Source organism: Thalassophryne amazonica, chromosome 9 (genome assembly GCF_902500255.1).
Source record: "Thalassophryne amazonica chromosome 9, fThaAma1.1, whole genome shotgun sequence".
In the NCBI taxonomy this organism is placed as follows: Eukaryota; Metazoa; Chordata; class Actinopteri; order Batrachoidiformes; family Batrachoididae; genus Thalassophryne; species Thalassophryne amazonica.
In genome coordinates this window covers 90,204,600-90,223,413 of record NC_047111.1, presented here as the reverse complement: position 1 = coordinate 90,223,413, position 18,814 = coordinate 90,204,600, and the positions used below count along the sequence as shown (strand labels likewise).

At 42.5% G+C, this 18,814-nt stretch overlaps 1 protein-coding gene across 3 annotated transcripts in view; it reads left to right on the top strand.

The window, feature by feature from the left end:
- Positions 1 to 18,814, top strand: part of LOC117517641 (androgen receptor-like) — a 149,594-nt gene that overhangs the window by 79,711 nt on the left and 51,069 nt on the right. For all 3 annotated transcript variants that reach the window (XM_034178749.1, XM_034178748.1, XM_034178750.1), the window contains one exon: positions 14,940 to 15,084. In XM_034178749.1, coding sequence (XP_034034640.1) covers positions 14,940 to 15,084 — 145 coding nt within the window. The remainder of the gene's footprint in view (positions 1 to 14,939; positions 15,085 to 18,814) is intronic.

The following is an 18,814-nucleotide window of genomic DNA, read 5'->3' as shown; positions in this document are numbered from 1 at the left end:
TTTATATGTGGTTTCCAGCTAAGTTTATTATCAATTATAACACCTAAAAATTTATTCTCTGTTACTAACTCAATTTCCTTATTGTTTATAGTTAAATTTTTACATTTGGGTGCCTGTTTATTTCCAAATATAATACATTTAGTTTTCCCAAGGTTGAGTGACAACTTATTAGCGTCAAACCAAACCTTAAATTTTTCCAGTTCTTTCTCCACTATGTCCAGAAGCTGTTCAAGATTTTCACCGCTACAGAACACAGTTGTATCATCCGCAAAAAGGACACATCTCAGTGAACTCGACACCCAACTTATATCATTTATATAGATTATAAACAACAAAGGACCCAGCACTGAGCCCTGCGGCACCCCACATGTGACATCCCTGAGTTCAGAATTTGTATTATTGAATTGAACATACTGAAATCTGCCTTGTAAATAACTAGCTATCCATTCATATGCCAGACCTCTGATTCCATATTTCAGCAGTTTACTTAATAGTATTCCATGGTTAATTGTGTCAAACGCTTTCTGTAAATAAAAAAAAACACCTATTGTGTATTGTTTATTATCAATTGCAGTTGCAATACTTTCCACAAAGTCCATCAAAGCATGTGATGTAGTTCGAGACCTTCTGAATCCATATTGTTCTTCACAAATTATGTTATGCTTCAGTAAATAATCATTTAATCTTTTAGCAAATATTTTTTCCAAAATTTTGGAAAATTGTGGCAGGAGTGATATAGGTCTATAATTAGAAAATGTGTGTTTGTCACCAGTTTTAAACAGAGGAATTACTTTGGCTATTTTCATTTGAGAAGGAAATTTACCAGTACTTAGTGACATATTGCAAATATAATTGAACGGTTTTACTATACAATCAATAACTTTTTTTAATAAAGCCATATCCAAATTATTAAAATCAGTCGATTTCTTACTTTTTGAACCATGAACCAGATCAAGTATTTCCCTTTCATGAGTACCACCAATGAACATTGAAACAGATTTGTTAAACGTTGAATTATTTACCCAGAAGTTATTAGTTGATGAGTCAATTTTACTGGCAAGATTTTTACCCACATTAACGAAGTATTCATTAAAGTGTTCAGCAATAGACTCGTCGTTATCAATCGTGATGTAGTTGTTACTCTGAAAAAATGAAGGATAATCTCTAGTTACTCTATTCTTTTTTACTATTTCATTTAATATGTTCCATGTGTTTTTGATGTTATTTCTATTTTTGACAAGTAACTCATTATAATATGTTTTTTACTGAGTCTCATGATATTGATTAACTTATTCTTATATGTTTTATACTTACTTTCAGCTTCCTTAGTTCGTAGTTTTATTAATTGTTTATATAGTACGTTTTTCTTTTTACATGCCCTCTGAAGTCCCTTAGTTATCCATGGTTTGTTGCTATATTGATTTCTATATATTTTGTCAACAAATGGACAGTGTTTATTATACAAACTGGAAAAAATGGAAATGAAAGCATCATATGACCTGTCAACATCATCAACAAAAACATCTGACCAATTCTGACTTGATAAATCCTCCCTTAAATTATCTTCACTGGAATTGGGGTTGCATCTCTAACAGTAGAAATCAAAGTGTTTCGAAATGTATATAGTTGTTGTGAAAGTGTAGGAACACGGACCCACAACAGGGGGCATAAAAGAACGGGCAATGGATAAGCCAAACAGTAACAATTTAATGTTGTAAATTGTGCACAACGGAATACAGACAACAGTCAGTTTGGGACTACAGTCAATTACACGTTGGGTGACGTGTGGGCAGGCTTGAAGATAGGAGACGCCCGTCCAGAACCGAGCCGGATCCCACACGGCCCTCACCGCCAACGGACCTGAAGAACACCGGAGCCGCCAAGTCCTGGGTCCCCAGGTGGTCACCGTCTTCAGCTGTCAGACCTGGTACTGCTGGCAGAGAACAGAAACAGCACAGGTGAGTGTGAGTACGCACACTCAGTAATCCCACAGTCTGTGTTCAGTAAGGAGGGAGCACCTCCACCTCCAATCACACACTCGTGCAGCTCCTGTCTAACCACTTATCTGGTTGGGGTGTGAAGCGAAGCCGTCGCGGATCACACCAAATGCCAATCCCACAGATAAGGCAAACACCACAGGAAAACGGCTGCAAAAGAGTTCAGACTAATATTCAGTTTAAGTCAGCAGAGAAGTTACCTCCAAGGTAGCTGATTTCTCGGCGAGGAGGTGGAGTTGCAGTCCGGCCTTTATGGTGATGGTGATGAGTTGACTGAGTGACAGCTGGTGCTGATGAAGAGTGACAGCTGTCACTCCCAGTGGCTCCAGCACCCTCTCGTGCTTGAAGCCCGCACTCCAAGCAGGGCGCCATCTGGTGGTGGTGGGCCAGCAGTACCTCCTCTTCAGTGGCCCACACAACAGGACCCCCCCCTCAACGGGCGCCTCCCGGGTGCCGCCGGTAGAAGTCGGCCAGGAGGGCCGGATCCAGGATGAAGCTCCTCTTCACCCAGGAGCGTTCTTCGGGTCCATACCCCTCCCAGTCCACCAAATACTGGAACCCCCGGCCCTTTCGACAGACATCCAGGAGTCTCCATTGATTCGCGTTCCGGACGTGAGAGGTTGTACAGCCTGCTGGACGGGTACTCAGCGCCCGGTATCAAATCAATGGCACAATCGTATGGACGGTGTGGGGGCAGCGTGAGTGCCAGATCCTTGCTGAAGACGTCAGCAAGGTCATGGTACTTGGCTGGCACCGCCGCCAGATTGGGGGGGACTAAAACCTCCTCCTTAGCTGTCACACCGGGTGGAACCGAGGATCCTAAACACTCCCGGTGGCAGGTTTCGCTCCACTGAACCACAACCCAAGATGGCCAATCAATCCGGGGATTGTGTTTTAACACCCATGGAAAACCCAAAATCACTCGGGAGGTAGAAGGTGTTACATAAAACACAATCTCCTCCCTGTGATTCCCAGATACAACCAAAGTCACGGGCTGTGTCTGGTGTGTGATTAATGGAAGAAGGGTGCCATCTAGTGCCCGCACCGACAATGGTGACGGTAAGGCCACTAGAGGGAGCCCAACCTCCTTTGCCCATCTGCTATCCAGCAGATTCCCCTCCGACCCCGTGTACACCAGTGCTGGGGCGTGAAGGGTTAGATCCCCACTCAGGATCGTGACTGGGATATGTGCAGATTTTCGGGGTCTCCCCGCGTGGGTATTGTGACCCACCCTTAGCCCAGTCTCTAAGGATGAGTGCTGCTGTTTTGACCGTTTGGGGCATTCTCTCTGTGTGTGCTCAGTTGAGCTGCAGAGAAAACACTCTCCACGGATCAGCCTCCTTTGTCTCTGATCTGATCGCTTTTTGGCCCTGCTCGTTTCCATAGCAACGTCAGCAGGGGGAGCTGTCGTCACGTGGAGAGTCCTGGCTGTGGAGCGTGGGGAATTCGGCTCCCTTTCGGACCCGGGAGGAAGAGGGACGGCTTGTGCCTGACCATTCGTCTCGTTCCCGTCGGTGTTCTGTTAATCGGTTGCCTAACTCGTCCTTCGCCACCAGGTGCTCCTTAAGGACCAGAGACAGTCCGTTTACAAAGGCGGCGCGGAGCGCAACAGCATTCCAGCCGGCTCGCGCTGCCGCGATGCGGAAGTCGACTGCATACTTCGCTGCGCTTCGACACCCCTGTCGTATCGACAGCAGCACGCTTGAAGCGGTCTCGCCTCTATGAGGGTGGTCGAACACCTGTCGGAACTCCCTCACAAACTCAGTTTAAACCGTTAGGAGCCGTGAATTCTGCTCCCAGAGCGCCGTAGCCCAGGCGCGTGCCTCTCCTCGAAGCAAATTTATAACGTAAGCCACCCGGCTAGCATCTGACGCGTACATGACGGGACGCTGTGAAAAGACAAGCGAGCACTGCATCAAGAAGTCCGCGCACGTCTCCACACAGCCTCCGTATGGCTCCGGAGGGCTTATGTATGCTTCAGGGGAAGGTGGGGGAGTTCATTGAATGACCAGTGGAATGTCTGTCTCTGGCATTCGGTCAGCAGGAGGAGGTGCTGCAACAGCACCCTGAGCATGCGCTTCCACCTGGGCGGTGAGAGCCTCCATCCTTTGATTGAGAACAATGCTCTGCTCGGTAACTAAGTCCAACCGAGCAGTAAAAGCGGTTAAGATGTGCTGCAGCTCACCTAACACGCCTCCTGCTGGCGCCTGTGCACCTCGCTCTTCCATTGGCTGTTCAAGCGATGGTTGACACCCCTCGGGATCCATGACGCTGGCCGAGAAATCCTGTTGTGAAAGTGTAGGAACACAGACCCACAACAGGGGGCGTAAAAGAACAGGCAATGGATAAGCCAAACAGTAACAATTTAATGTTGTAAATTGTGCACAACGGAATACAGACAACAATCAGTTTGGGACTACAGTCAATTACACGTTGGGTGACGTGTGGGCAGGCTTGAGGATAGGAGACGCCCGTCCAGAACCGAGCCGGATCCCACACGGCCCTCACCGCCAACGGACCTGAAGAACACCGGAGCCGCCAAGTCCTGGGTCCCCAGCTGGTCACCATCTTCAGCTGTCAGACCTGGTACTGCTGGCAAAGAACAGAAACAGCACAGGTGAGTGTGAGTACGCACACTCAGTAATCCCACAGTCTGTGTTCAGTAAGAAGGGAGCACCTCCACCTCCAATCACACACTCGTGCAGCTCCTGTCTAACCACTTATCTGGTTGGGGTGTGAAGCGAAGCCGTTGCGGATCACACCAAACACCAATCCCACAGATAAGGCAAACACCACAGGAAAACGGCTGCAAAAGAGTTCAGACTAATATTCAGTTTAAGTCAGCAGAGAAGTTACCTCCAAGGTAGCTGATTTCTCGGCGAGGAGGTGGAGTTGCAGTCCGGCCTTTATGGTGATGGTGATGAGTTGACTGAGTGACAGCTGTCACTCCCAGTGGCTCCGGCGCCCTCTCGTGCTTGAAGCCCGCACTCCAAGCAGGGCGCCATCTGGTGGTGGTGGGCCAGCAGTACCTCCTCTTCAGCGGCGCACACAACAGTAGTGGCTTTGGCTCCATGTTTTTGGAGAGTGAACACACTCTGAGTAATTATTGGGAAAGAACACCTGTTTGGAACATTGACTGCCTCTACTGGTGGTTGGCTCTCACTGCGGTATTGTATCACTTCCTGTTCCGGAGCACAGCGGTGTTTTTCTGTATCTGTTAGCTGTTTAATCTGCGCAGTTAGATTGATCTAGTTATCTAGATTACGATTTGTTTCCCAGTGTAATCTTTACGTGCCTTAACTAAAGCACTCCTTCTGCTGAATCACCTCTAAATTATTTACACATTATTCACTTTGCGTGTTTTTAGGAATCCGCTAGCTTAGCGTAGCTACTAGCTCTTAGCCGATTTAGCATGGCGGCTTCTCCTGTCTCTCCCGCACTTTTCTGCTCTGGGTGTGAAATGTTTAGTTATTCCTCGGCCTTCTTTAGCAGTAACGGTAATTGTAATAAGTGTAGCTTATTCATAGCTTTGGAGGCCAGGCTGGGCGAATTGGAGACTCGGCTCCGCACCGTGGAAAATTCTACAGCTAGCCAGGCCCCTGTAGTCGGTGCGGATCAAGGTAGCTTAGCCGCCATTAGTTACCCCCTGTCAGATCCCGAGCAGCCGGGAAAGCAGGCCGACTGGGTGACTGTGAGGAGGAAGCGTAGTTCTAAACAGAAGCCCCGTGTACACCACCAACCCATTCACATTTCTAACCGTTTTTCCCCACTCGGCGACACACCCGCCGAGGATCAGACTATGGTTATTGGCGACTCTGTTTTGAGAAATGTGAAGTTAGCGACACCAGCAACCATTGTCAATTGTCTTCCGGGGGCCAGAGCAGGCGACATTGAAGGAAATTTGAAACTGCTGGCTAAGGCTAAGCGTAAATTTGGTAAGATTGTAATTCACGTCTGCAGTAATGACACTCGGTTATGCCAATCGGAGGTCACTAAAATTAACATTAAATCGGTGTGTAACTTTGCAAAAACAATGTCGGACTCTGTAGTTTTCTCTGGGCCCCTCCCCAATCAGACCGGGAGTGACATGTTTAGCCGCATGCTCTCCTTGAATTGCTGGCTGTCTGAGTGGTGTCCAAAAAATGAGGTGGGCTTCATAGATAATTGGCAAAGCTTCTGGGGAAAACCTGGTCTTGTTAGGAGAGACGGCATCCATCCCACTTTGGATGGAGCAGCTCTCATTTCTAGAAATCTGGCCAATTTTCTTAAATCCTCCAAACCGTGACTATCCAGGGTTGGGACCAGGAAGCAGAGTTGTAGTCTTACACACCTCTCTGCAGCTTCTCTCCCCCTGCCATCCCCTCATTACCCCATCCCCGTAGAGACGGTGTCTGCTCCTAGACCACCAATAACTAGCAAAAATCTATTTAAGCATAAAAATTCAAAAAGAAAAAATAATATAGCACCTTCAACTGCACCACAGACTAAAACAGTTAAATGTGGTCTATTAAACATTAGGTCTCTCTCTTCTAAGTCCCTGTTGGTAAATGATATAATAATTGATCAACATATTGATTTATTCTGCCTTACAGAAACCTGGTTACAGCAGGATGAATATGTTAGTTTAAATGAGTCAACATCCCCGAGTCACACTAACTGTCAGAATGCTCGTAGCACGGGCCGGGGCGGAGGATTAGCAGCAATCTTCCATTCCAGCTTATTAATTAATCAAAAACCCAGACAGAGCTTTAATTCATTTGAAAGCTTGACTCTTAGTCTTGTCCATCCAAATTGGAAGTCCCAAAAACCAGTTTTATTTGTTATTATCTATCGTCCACCTGGTCGTTACTGTGAGTTTCTCTGTGAATTTTCAGACCTTTTGTCTGACTTAGTGCTTAGCTCAGATAAGATAATTATAGTGGGCGATTTTAACATCCACACAGATGCTGAGAATGACAGCCTCAACACTGCATTTAATCTATTATTAGACTCTATTGGCTTTGCTCAAAAAGTAAATGAGTCCACCCACCACTTTAATCATATCTTAGATCTTGTTCTGACTTATGGTATGGAAATAGAAGACTTAACAGTATTCCCTGAAAACTCCCTTCTGTCTGATCATTTCTTAATAACATTTACATTTACCCTGATGGACTACCCAGCAGTGGGGAATAAGTTTCATTACACTAGAAGTCTTTCAGAAAGCGCTGTAACTAGGTTTAAGGATATGATTCCTTCTTTATGTTCTCTAATGCCATATACCAACACAGTGCAGAGTAGCTACCTAAACTCTGTAAGTGAGATAGAGTATCTCGTCAATAGTTTTACATCCTCATTGAAGACAACTTTGGATGCTGTAGCTCCTCTGAAAAAGAGAGCTTTAAATCAGAAGTGCCTGACTCCGTGGTATAACTCACAAACTCGTAGCTTAAAGCAGATAACCCGTAAGTTGGAGAGGAAATGGCGTCTCACTAATTTAGAAGATCTTCATTTAGCCTGGAAAAAGAGTCTGTTGCTCTATAAAAAAGCCCTCCGTAAAGCTAGGACATCTTTCTACTCATCACTAATTGAAGAAAATAAGAACAACCCCAGGTTTCTTTTCAGCACTATAGCCAGGCTGACAAAGAGTCAGAGCTCTATTGAGCTGAGTATTCCATTAACTTTAACTAGTAATGACTTCATGACTTTCTTTGCTAACAAAATTTTAACTATTAGAGAAAAAATTACTCATAACCATCCAAAGATGTATCGTTATCTTTGGCTGCTTTCAGTGATGCCGGTATTTGGTTAGACTCTTTCTCTCCGATTGTTCTGTCTGAGTTATTTTCATTAGTTACTTCATCCAAACCATCAACATGTTTATTAGACCCCATTCCTACCAGGCTGCTCAAGGAAGCCCTACCATTATTTAATGCTTCGATCTTAAATATGATCAATCTATCTTTGTTAGTTGGCTATGTACCACAAGCTTTTAAGGTGGCAGTAATTAAACCATTACTTAAAAAGCCATCACTTGACCCAGCTATCTTAGCTAATTATAGGCCAATCTCCAACCTTCCTTTTCTCTCAAAAATTCTTGAAAGGGTAGTTGTAAAACAGCTAACTGATCATCTGCAGAGGAATGGTCTATTTGAAGAGTTTCAGTCAGGTTTTAGAATTCATCATAGTACAGAAACAGCATTAGTGAAGGTTACAAATGATCTTCTTATGGCCTCGGACAGTGGACTCATCTCTGTGCTTGTTCTGTTAGACTTCAGTGCTGCTTTTGATACTGTTGACCATAAAATTTTATTACAGAGATTAGAGCATGCCATAGGTATTAAAGGCACTGCGCTGCGGTGGTTTGAATCATATTTGTCTAATAGATTACAATTTGTTCATGTAAATGGGGAATCTTCTTCACAGACTAAAGTTAATTATGGAGTTCCACAAGGTTCTGTGCTAGGACCAATTTTATTCACTTTATACATGCTTCCCTTAGGTAGTATTATTAGACGGTATTGCTTAAATTTTCATTGTTACGCAGATGATACCCAGCTTTATCTATCCATGAAGCCAGAGGACACACACCAATTAGCTAAACTGCAGGATTGTCTTACAGACATAAAGACATGGATGACCTCTAATTTCCTGCTTTTAAACTCAGATAAAACTGAAGTTATTGTACTTGGCCCCACAAATCTTAGAAACATGGTGTCTAACCAGATCCTTACTCTGGATGGCATTACCCTGACCTCTAGTAATACTGTGAGAAATCTTGGAGTCATTTTTGATCAGGATATGTCATTCAAAGCGCATATTAAACAAATATGTAGGACTGCTTTTTTGCATTTACGCAATATCTCTAAAATCAGAAAGGTCTTGTCTCAGAGTGATGCTGAAAAACTAATTCATGCATTTATTTCCTCTAGGCTGGACTATTGTAATTCATTATTATCAGGTTGTCCTAAAAGTTCCCTAAAAAGCCTTCAGTTAATTCAAAATGCTGCAGCTAGAGTACTGACGGGGACTAGAAGGAGAGAGCATATCTCACCCATATTGGCCTCTCTTCATTGGCTTCCTGTTAATTCTAGAATAGAATTTAAATTCTTCTTCTTACTTATAAGGTTTTGAATAATCAGGTCCCATCTTATCTTAGGGACCTCGTAGTACCATATCACCCCAATAGAGCGCTTCGCTCTCAGACTGCAGGCTTACTTGTAGGTCCTAGGGTTTGTAAGAGTAGAATGGGAGGCAGAGCCTTCAGCTTTCAGGCTCCTCTCCTGTGGAACCAGCTCCCAATTCAGATCAGGGAGACAGACACCCTCTCTACTTTTAAGATTAGGCTTAAAACTTTCCTTTTTGCTAAAGCTTATAGTTAGGGCTGGATCAGGTGACCCTGAACCATCCCTTAGTTATGCTGCTATAGACATAGACTGCTGGGGGGTTCCCATGATGCACTGTTTTCTTTCTCTTTTTGCTCTGTATGCACCACTCTGCATTTAATCATTAGTGATTGATCTCTGCTCCCCTCCACAGCATGTCTTTTTCCTGGTTCTCTCCCTCAGCCCCAACCAGTCCCAGCAGAAGACTGCCCCTCCCTGAGCCTGGTTCTGCTGGAGGTTTCTTCCTGTTAAAAGGGAGTTTTTCCTTCCCACTGTAGCCAAGTGCTTGCTCACAGGGGGTCGTTTTGACCGTTGGGGTTTTACATAATTATTGTATGGCCTTGCCTTACAATATAAAGCGCCTTGGGGCAACTGTTTGTTGTGATTTGGCGCTATATAAAAAAATTGATTGATTGATTGATTGATTGATTGTTTTTTTTTTTATCATCATCATCACTCACTCATCTTCAACTAGCAGTCATAGGGCATGAGGCAGGGTACATCCTGGACAGGACCCCAGTTTGTCACAATCATTATCATCATTTTTATTTATATATATATATATATATATATATATATATATATATATATATATATATATATATATATATATAATGAAGTGTTTTAAAAGAGATACGGTACATCTGGAAAGTATTCACAGTGCTTCAGTTTTACCACAATTTGCTATGTTATTCCAAAATGGATGAAATTTTTTTTTCCCCTCAAACTTCTACATAGAATACCCCATAATGACAATGTGAAAAAGTTTTTTTTTTTTTTTTTTGCAACTTCATTAAAAACAATAATCATAAAACTAAGAAATCGCATGTACATAAATATTCTTGGAGGTGAACATGCTGGATGTGGAGGTCATAGGCTGGTGTGGTTACATGTGGTCTGCGGTTGTGAGGCCAGTTGGATGTACTGCTAAATTCTCTGAAACGCCTTTGAAGACGGCTTATGGTACAGAAATGAACATTCAATTCATGGGCAACAGCTCTGGTGGACATCCCTGCAGTCAGCATGACAATTTCACACTCCCTCAAAAATTACGACATCTGTGGCATTGTGCTGTGTGATAAAACTGAACATTTCAGAGTGGCCTTTTATTGTAGCCAGCCTAAGGCACACCTGTGCAATAATCATGCTTTCTAAGCAGCATCTTGATATGGCACACCTGTGAGGTGGGATTGATTATCTCGGCAAAGGAGAAGTGCTCACTTACACAGATTTAGACAGATTTGTTAACAATATTTGAAAGAAATAGGTCTTTTGTGTAAATAGAACATGTTTTAGAGCTTTGCGTTCAGCTCATGAAAAGTGGGAGCAAAAACAAAAGTGTTGCATTTATATTTTTGTTCAGTGTGTGTACATGTGATTTCTTAGTTTTTTTTATTTTTAATAAATTTGCAAAAAGAAAAAGAAAACCTTTTTCACATTGTCCTTATGGGATGTTGTGAGTAGAATTTTGAGGGAACTACTGAATTTACTCCATTTTGGAATAAGGCTGTAACATAAAGTGTGGAAAAAGTGAAGCACTGTGAATACTTTCTGGATGCACTGTCGGTCAAAAAGGTGGAACTGGTCCAATCTCTCAGTGGCAAATTTCATAACCTGAATCAAGATGTTAAAGGAGGAATGAGCCACAGTGTAAAATTTTCAGCTCAGTGAGATTCAAAGTATTTTTTGTCTGCACTCGCAGAGACGTGGCAGAGGTAATGAGCCCCCAAATGTCTGAATCAAAGCTGAGACCATTTAATCCTACATTTCAGTTTTGTAAAATTAGTCATTCTTCTCCTTCTGTTGTATTCTTGTGAGGCCAGTATTCCCAAAGTTGAGCAAATTCGCTCTCTTGCTCATGGGCACTTGCAGCATCAGTAATCTGAACCTGAAGACGTAGGCTGTATTAGGATTCAAACTCCTGGCATGAATTTCTAAAGTCTAAAACATGCTAATGGATGATTTTGGTTGGATGATGATCTTGTCAGACCTGTTTCTGTGCTACATGCTACTATTACTTCTTTGCTGTCTATGGAAAGTAAATCATTTGCCAAACCTTAAACCTATGTGCACTGGACACACATAACAAATTTGTACTGTTACCTGAAAGTCTCTTGCTTTTTCTCTCTGTCTGCTCCTCCATTTTTGCAGTTTTACAATTTGAGATTTGTGACTGTGTTTAATTAACCATAGTCATGGTCAAAAAAGCTCACTATCCGGCACACGCATGCACAAACATATTTACGTATTTCTGATAGTTATTAAAGCAAGCTACTTCTGCATATGTTTGACTTACGGATACAGAAGAACAGCATATAAATGGAAGATGCTTTTTATTCCACACATTTTCCTTCCACTTTCTATGACTTATTTTTCATGAAAGCGTACACCATCCCTTAAATCTTCCATCTGAATGGACGTTAAAAGAGTTCTCCCTTTTCTTCGCCTGTTTACCATTGTCATTGTGAGAGCAAAGAAAGCTACTGTTAGGTAGTCAAGCTTTCTTGTTGCTTATTCAGTGCTGCTATCAGTAGAATTCAGTAATCTTGGCACATACTCTTAAGAACTGTAGTGTGATTAATAGCTTGAGAACAGTAACTTGTTGCATTGCTGCGAAACACAAATGTAACATGATTACAATAACACGTTACTTTGTAGTGCAGTACACCCAACCCAGATACAGATGTTCGTGACATGTCACAGACGTTGGAAATGGGCTGTTTTACACCTACATTTAGTGAATTGTGGGATTTGAGGATATTTAACATGAAACGTCAAAACTGCCTGGTGTAACGTTTTGCAAAAAAGTAAATAGAAATGAATTTTGTAGAAGATGACCATTTTAACAGATATCTTTAAAGCATACAAAATATTAAAGCATGTTTTATAAGTTCAGGGACAAGAAATGACTTTCTGTTAATTTGCTGGACTAATAATATTACAGATGTAGAAATGACATTTTGTTTATATGTTCTTCCACAGTGGTTTGTGGGCTGAATTAATTGATGTTACACTGGCTTCCACTGGTGACCACATTTCACAGTTCATAAAAAAGAACATTTTGTCAAACCGCATTTAGCATAATCCACATATAAATACAGAAGAGGTGGCAACATTAAATGTGTGCAAACACACACTCACACACACACACACACTAATGTGCTTGACATGATCATTTGAGACAGCAGGTGGGCATGTAGCCTTTTCCTTAAAAATAAATGCTGAGCGTACAGAGCCAAAGTGGAGACGTGGATTCTTCTGATAGAGTAGCTTTATAGGTTTTGACAGACATTTTGAAGTGTTTTTTTTTTCTTCACGATTGAAGTGACTGTATTATGCTACATTTTTAGCATAATATAGTTTTTAATCTTCCTTCCAGGAAGATTAAAAACAGGCATTCCTTCCTTACCTGTTACCTGGTTTTCATAATAAACATCACAAAGTCCCATAATTCTAATACTGTGCATGTAGAAATTCTCTCACAAAATGCCAAATATAGGCTGGAATCATCACAGAAGTCTGTTTCTGGTTTCCTGCTGACTGTGTGTGGTGGTGAATGTGGAGTGTATCACTATTTATGCACAACACACTTACACTGACATAACACAGTTTACTGCTCGTGCATCTTATTAAAGAACATGAGAATCACATTAGCACTTAGTGTTAGCACATGTGCTCACACATTTAATGCTAATGGTTAGCACTAAGCCTAATTGCAGTTGGCACTAGTCATGGCTGTTGCTAACCATTAGGGCTGCAGGTAGCATCAACCACAGTTAGCATGATCACATATGCTAACACTAACCGTGGTTAGTGTTGTCCTGTTTATGACGTGTCAGTACTCAATTGCACCACAATGGAAAAAAAAACAAAACCCAAACAAATTATTTCATTTGGTAACACTGTAGTTTCTCCAAATTAAAAGTTCATTGGGCTCAATGTAATTAACACAGCCATAACTCCAGTCGTTCTTGAAAACCTTACATCTTTGTCTGAGACAGGCCAACATAGTATTTGTGAAACAGACTCCACCCCTGTAAAGGTAGGGAAGTGGCCAGCAGCAGCTTCTTTTTATTTAAAGCAACAGGCACAGAAATATCTCATTTCACAGAGCTCTCAAACTGGCTTGTAGGGTTAGGGTTAGGGTTGCGATGTATCACTTTCCAGCTGCAGGGACTGGGGTCTGGGGAGGATTATGGATCAAGACTAAGATCCATGCTTTCAGTGATTTTGTGTACATTGCATGCTGTAAAGATGTTGTAGTTGTAGAGACATTTTCTTATCTCTGCAGTCAAATTCATATATCTGAGACCTTGGCCTTTGAGATCAAAAGACACCTGGGAAGACCTTATAAAGTCACTGGATAGAGGCGTTTGGCAATGCCCATATTGTTGCAGGAGAATGAAAGTCCAAGTCTTTAGGGTCCTGGTGCTTTCTGTCTCACCAGGTAGTTGTTGAACAGATAGCACAGTGAATAAGGAGCTGACCTGCCCATGTGTAGACCTGGGTTGCAGTCTTACTCATACTATCTGAATGTGTCTTTGGACAACACACTTAATCTCCAAACCACACTTAAACTCCACCCACCTGTAAATGGTTACCAGCCTTGGCTGGGGAAGTAACCTGCATCAGACTGGTATTGCATCTTCAGGGCCTGTGAAGGATCTAGGTGTTTTTAAGACACTTATTGAGGCTTTTCAGGTTTCAAATCCCACAAAACCTCGGAGAGGTCGCTGCGCTGCGAGATCTCAGTAACATTGAGAACTGCATTGATACGCTCTGATCACGCTTCACTTTAATCGCTGCACACGGACAACACAATTAACATTGCAACATAAAACTATTTTTATATTGTGCCTAAAACTCTTGTGAATATATTCTCTGGGTTTTTAGACGTTGTTATTGAGTTTATTTTATGTAAACATGCAAGAATCACAGGCTGTCTCTCCATTATTTTCAATGGGAGCTGCTGTGAGCTACGCTCGCTTCCTGATCATGTTGTTCTGGTGGAAAGTGAAGTTTGCTCTTTAACGTCTTGATTATTGTTCTTTACAACGCTGTTTGTCCTCTTTGTTCCAGACTAATATATATAATATGTCTGAAATTCGGTTTGCGCTTATTAAATTCCACGCAGATTAAACGTAGCAGACACGGATTTTTTGTTATAATTGTTTTAGCAAGTTTTCAGGGTATCATGCAGCAGTCTCTTATTAACGTGATGAAAAGCATTAAAAAATGACATTTTTGTGGTATAATATTCCTTTACAATTGTCATCGTGTGGATTCTCTATGTTGTTTTGACTGCAGCGACACTCTGGCACGCAAGGGATTATGGGATACATGAAAACCCTGAATATTAGTTTTCTTAAACATTGCACAATATCATCAATTTAAATGCTTTGGAGCAGATCTTAATTCAAGAATTTAGCTGAAACTACACATTGTTGAAAGCCTCCTTCTTTAAACCTTTGGATGTTGGTCAAACCTATGCAAAACGTCTTGAATATAGTAAAAATGTGAACTCTTTTTTTTTGTGCATCATATGTCAAGTAGTCTCTCATTTTATGCTTGTTGTCAGGTTTTCGAAATCTGCACGTGGACGACCAAATGACTGTCATTCAGCATTCATGGATGGGGGTGATGGTGTTCGCCTTGGGATGGAGGTCGTACAAGAACGTGAACGGCAGAATGCTTTACTTCGCCCCCGATCTCGTCTTCAATGAGTATGTACAGCTGTAAATTCTGGAATTCAATTATTCAGACAAAAAAAAACAATTATCTTAACGGTGGCCACTGCTGCGCAGTGTTTGGAGAGAGAAGCCAGTGCTGCTGTGCATAATACAGACACCAGTGTGTCTCCGTTTCTCTGCATGACTGGTTTTCTTCCTCACACACACAAAGTGCTGCGTAACATCTGACAATGTGGAAGTGGATCCAGGCTTTTGAGCAGCATGCTCATTTAGTTTGCACCAAGGTTGTTCTTTTGTTGCCATGAGATTAAAATGATGAACATTAGTATACAGTATTCAAAGTTTGGTGGCCCTGTTGAGAAAAACTGATTCAGATGTGAATCTTGATCCTGACAGATTTATGTAGACAGATTATGAGAACATTAGTACAGCTATAGAATAGGGCCACACCAACCTGGAATCATGTCTTAATATCATTTCACAGACTAACGTTCAGGATGTTGAGATGCTGGTTAAAAGCTAAGCATTAGTTTCAGTAGTTCATTCACGCTTTATTTGAAGAGAGATTGTTATCCTTTCTAAAGCTTCTTGGCACAGCAGATCCCTACAGATTTGGGGTGAGGGAGAGAACTCTGAAGCAGGTTGTATGTCCTTTCGTCATCTATTGGTTTGTCAAAGATATTTAAAAGCCTAGTTTTAGTGCATCATATCCAGCAAGGCTTCACAAGCAACATGATAGGCTTGTCTGTCTGTTTTATGTTGTGTCAATGTGTTTTTTTAAATGATGCCAACATGGCCCAGAATAGGAGGTTCACTGGTCCTCATCTGCATCTGTCAGAACCCAAAATTTCAGAGACTGAATTTGCAGTAATTTTATGGAGTTATTGAACAAAATATTGCTGACTTCTTGCTGACTTTTTGGACCTGAGTGAATGCTTCTTGAGATTGATACTGGTTGTTGTACAGTTGTGCTCATACGCTTACATACCTTGGCAGATTTTTTTTTTTTTTTGGCAATTTTTCAAGGAATATGAATGATAACACAAAAATCTTTTTTCATTCATGGTTAGTGGCTAGGTGAACCATTTATTGTCAAACAGCTGTGTTTAGACCTTTTAAATAATAATGACAACAGAAACTAACCAAATGACCCCAATCAAACATTTATTACCCTGGTGATTTAGGCCTGATAATATGCACACAAGTTGACACAAACAGATTTGAATGGCTACTAAAAGTAACCATCCTCACCTGTGATCTTTTTGCTTGTAGTCAGTGTGTACATAAAAGGTCAGTGAGTTTCTGGGCTCCTGACAGACCCTTGCATCTTTCATCCAGTGCTGCACAATTGTTTCTGGTTTCTGAGTCATGGGGAAAGCAAAGTACAAGGTCTGTTAGAAAAGTATCTGACCTTTTTATTTTTTGCAAAAACCTGATGGATTTCAATCACGTGTGCTTGCATGAGTAAACCTTGAACCTTCGTGCGCATGCGTGAACTTTTTCACGCCTGTCAATTGCATCATTTCCTGGTAAGCAGCCTTTGTGTGGGACGTGTGTTGTGCGCTTGGCGGATTTTCATTTCAAGGAAAAAGACGGAACGACTGGAGAAGCGCCGCATCACATTTTGCCAGAAACTGGGCGACAGCCAGGTGGAAACCATTCGGATGATTCAGACGTCTTTCGGTGATGATGCTATGGGCGTCAAACAGATTAAGGAGCGGTACAACCGGTTTAAAGACGTCCGCACAACAATGGAGAGCGAGCCATGCTCCGGTTGGTCATCAACATGCTGAAATGACCAGATCATTTCCAAAGTGAACGCTGTGGTGATGCGGGACCGTCATGTGACTGTCCGAGAAATTGCGGAAGAAGTGATGAAGTCTCACAGGACATGCTGTGACATGCCCACCTCTTCCACAATTTCTCGGAGAGTCACACGACTGAAAAATCACCGAAAGCCGTCTGAATCATACCGAATGGTTTCCACCTGGCTGTCGCCCAGCTTCTGGCAAAATTTGATGTGGCGCTGCTCCAGTCGTTCCGTCTTTTCCTTGAAATTGTTGTGTGGGCCGCTGAAGAGGAGGTACTGCTGGCCCACCACCACCAGAGGGCGCCCTGTCTGGAGTGCGGGCTCCAGGCACCAGAGGGCGCTGCCGCCTCACAGGAGCAGCCGGGGTGACAGCTGTCACTTATCGCCTACGACAGCTGTCACCAATCATCTGATCAGCAGTGGTATATCAGCAAGACGACATCTCCACCTCTTGGCCGAGATATCGCTCTACCTAGGAGGTACAGTACTCAGCCGACTGTGTTGTCTTTTTGACATTAACACTTTGTTACTTTTGTGCGTTAAATAGCAGACATTCTTCCGACGAGAGGTGGAGGTGGTTTTCCCGCCATACGGGTTGCTGGGTGCAAACGCACCCACATTTAACTGTTTTTGTTCCTCGCCAGCAGTACCAGATCCGACACGCGGAGGCAGTGGCCACCTGGGAGTTCGGGACTTGGCGGCTCCAGTATTCCCGGGGTTCAGTGGCGGAGGAAATCGTGTGGTTCCGGTTCTGCTTTGGACAGACGTCTCTTATCTTCGAGCCTGCCCACGTGACACATTTTGTGAATTGACTTCTTTGTCTATTGTTGTAATCTGTTGTGTTTGTTGTGCTTATTCACAACAGTAAAGTGTTGTTATTTGACTTCCTCCATTGTCCGTTCATTTGCGCCCCCTGTTGTGGGTCCGTGTTCCTACACTTTCCCAACAGAAATGAAAATCTGCCGAGCGCACTACACGTCCCCACACAAAGGCTGCTTACCAGAAAATGATGCAATCGACAGGCGTGAAAAAGTTCACGCATGCGCACGAAGGTTCAAGGTTTGCTCATGCAAGCACACATGATTCAAATCCATCAGGTTTTTGCAAAAAATAAAAAGGTCCGATACTTTTCTAACAGACCTCGTATTGTCAAGAGATCTGCGGGAAAAGGTAATTAAACTGTAAAAAAACAGGAAAGGGATATAAAGGATATCCAGGAAATGGATATAAAAGATATCCAAGGACCTAAGAATGCTAATCAGAAGTGTTCAAACCCTAATCAAGAAGTGGAAAATGAGGGAAACCAAAGCATGGTCAGGTAGACCAACACAAATTTCAGCAACAATTGCCAGGAAAATTGTTCAGGATGCAAAGAAAAACCCACACATAACTTCAGCTGATATGCAGGACTCTCTGGAACAACGTCTTTTATGATAGTTGTGGTTGAGGCTCTTTATTTTCTCTGATGGTGAAGCTGCCCATTCTTCTTGACAAAAAGCCTCCAGTTCCTTTAAATTCCTGGGCTGTCTTGCATGAACATTTGAGATCTCCCCAGAGTGGCTCAATGATATTGAGGGCAGGAGACTGAGATGGCCACTGCAAAACCTTCACTTTATTCTGTTGGAGCCAGTGACAGGTTGACTTGGCCTTGTGTTTTGGATCATTGTCATGTTGGAATGTCAAAGTACGTCCCATGCGCAGCATCCAGCCTGATGAATTTTCCTCCAGTATTTTCTGATAATATGCTGCATTCATTGTACCATCAATTTTGACCAAGTTTCCTGTGCCTTTGTAGCTCACACATCCCCAGATCATCAGCAATCCACATCTTTGTTTCATTGTTGTAAGGGTGTACCTTTCATCATTGGCATTGCTGACTCCACTCCAAATGTAACACTTATGGTTGTGGCCAAAAAGTTCAATTTTGGTCTCATTACTTCAAATGACTTTGTT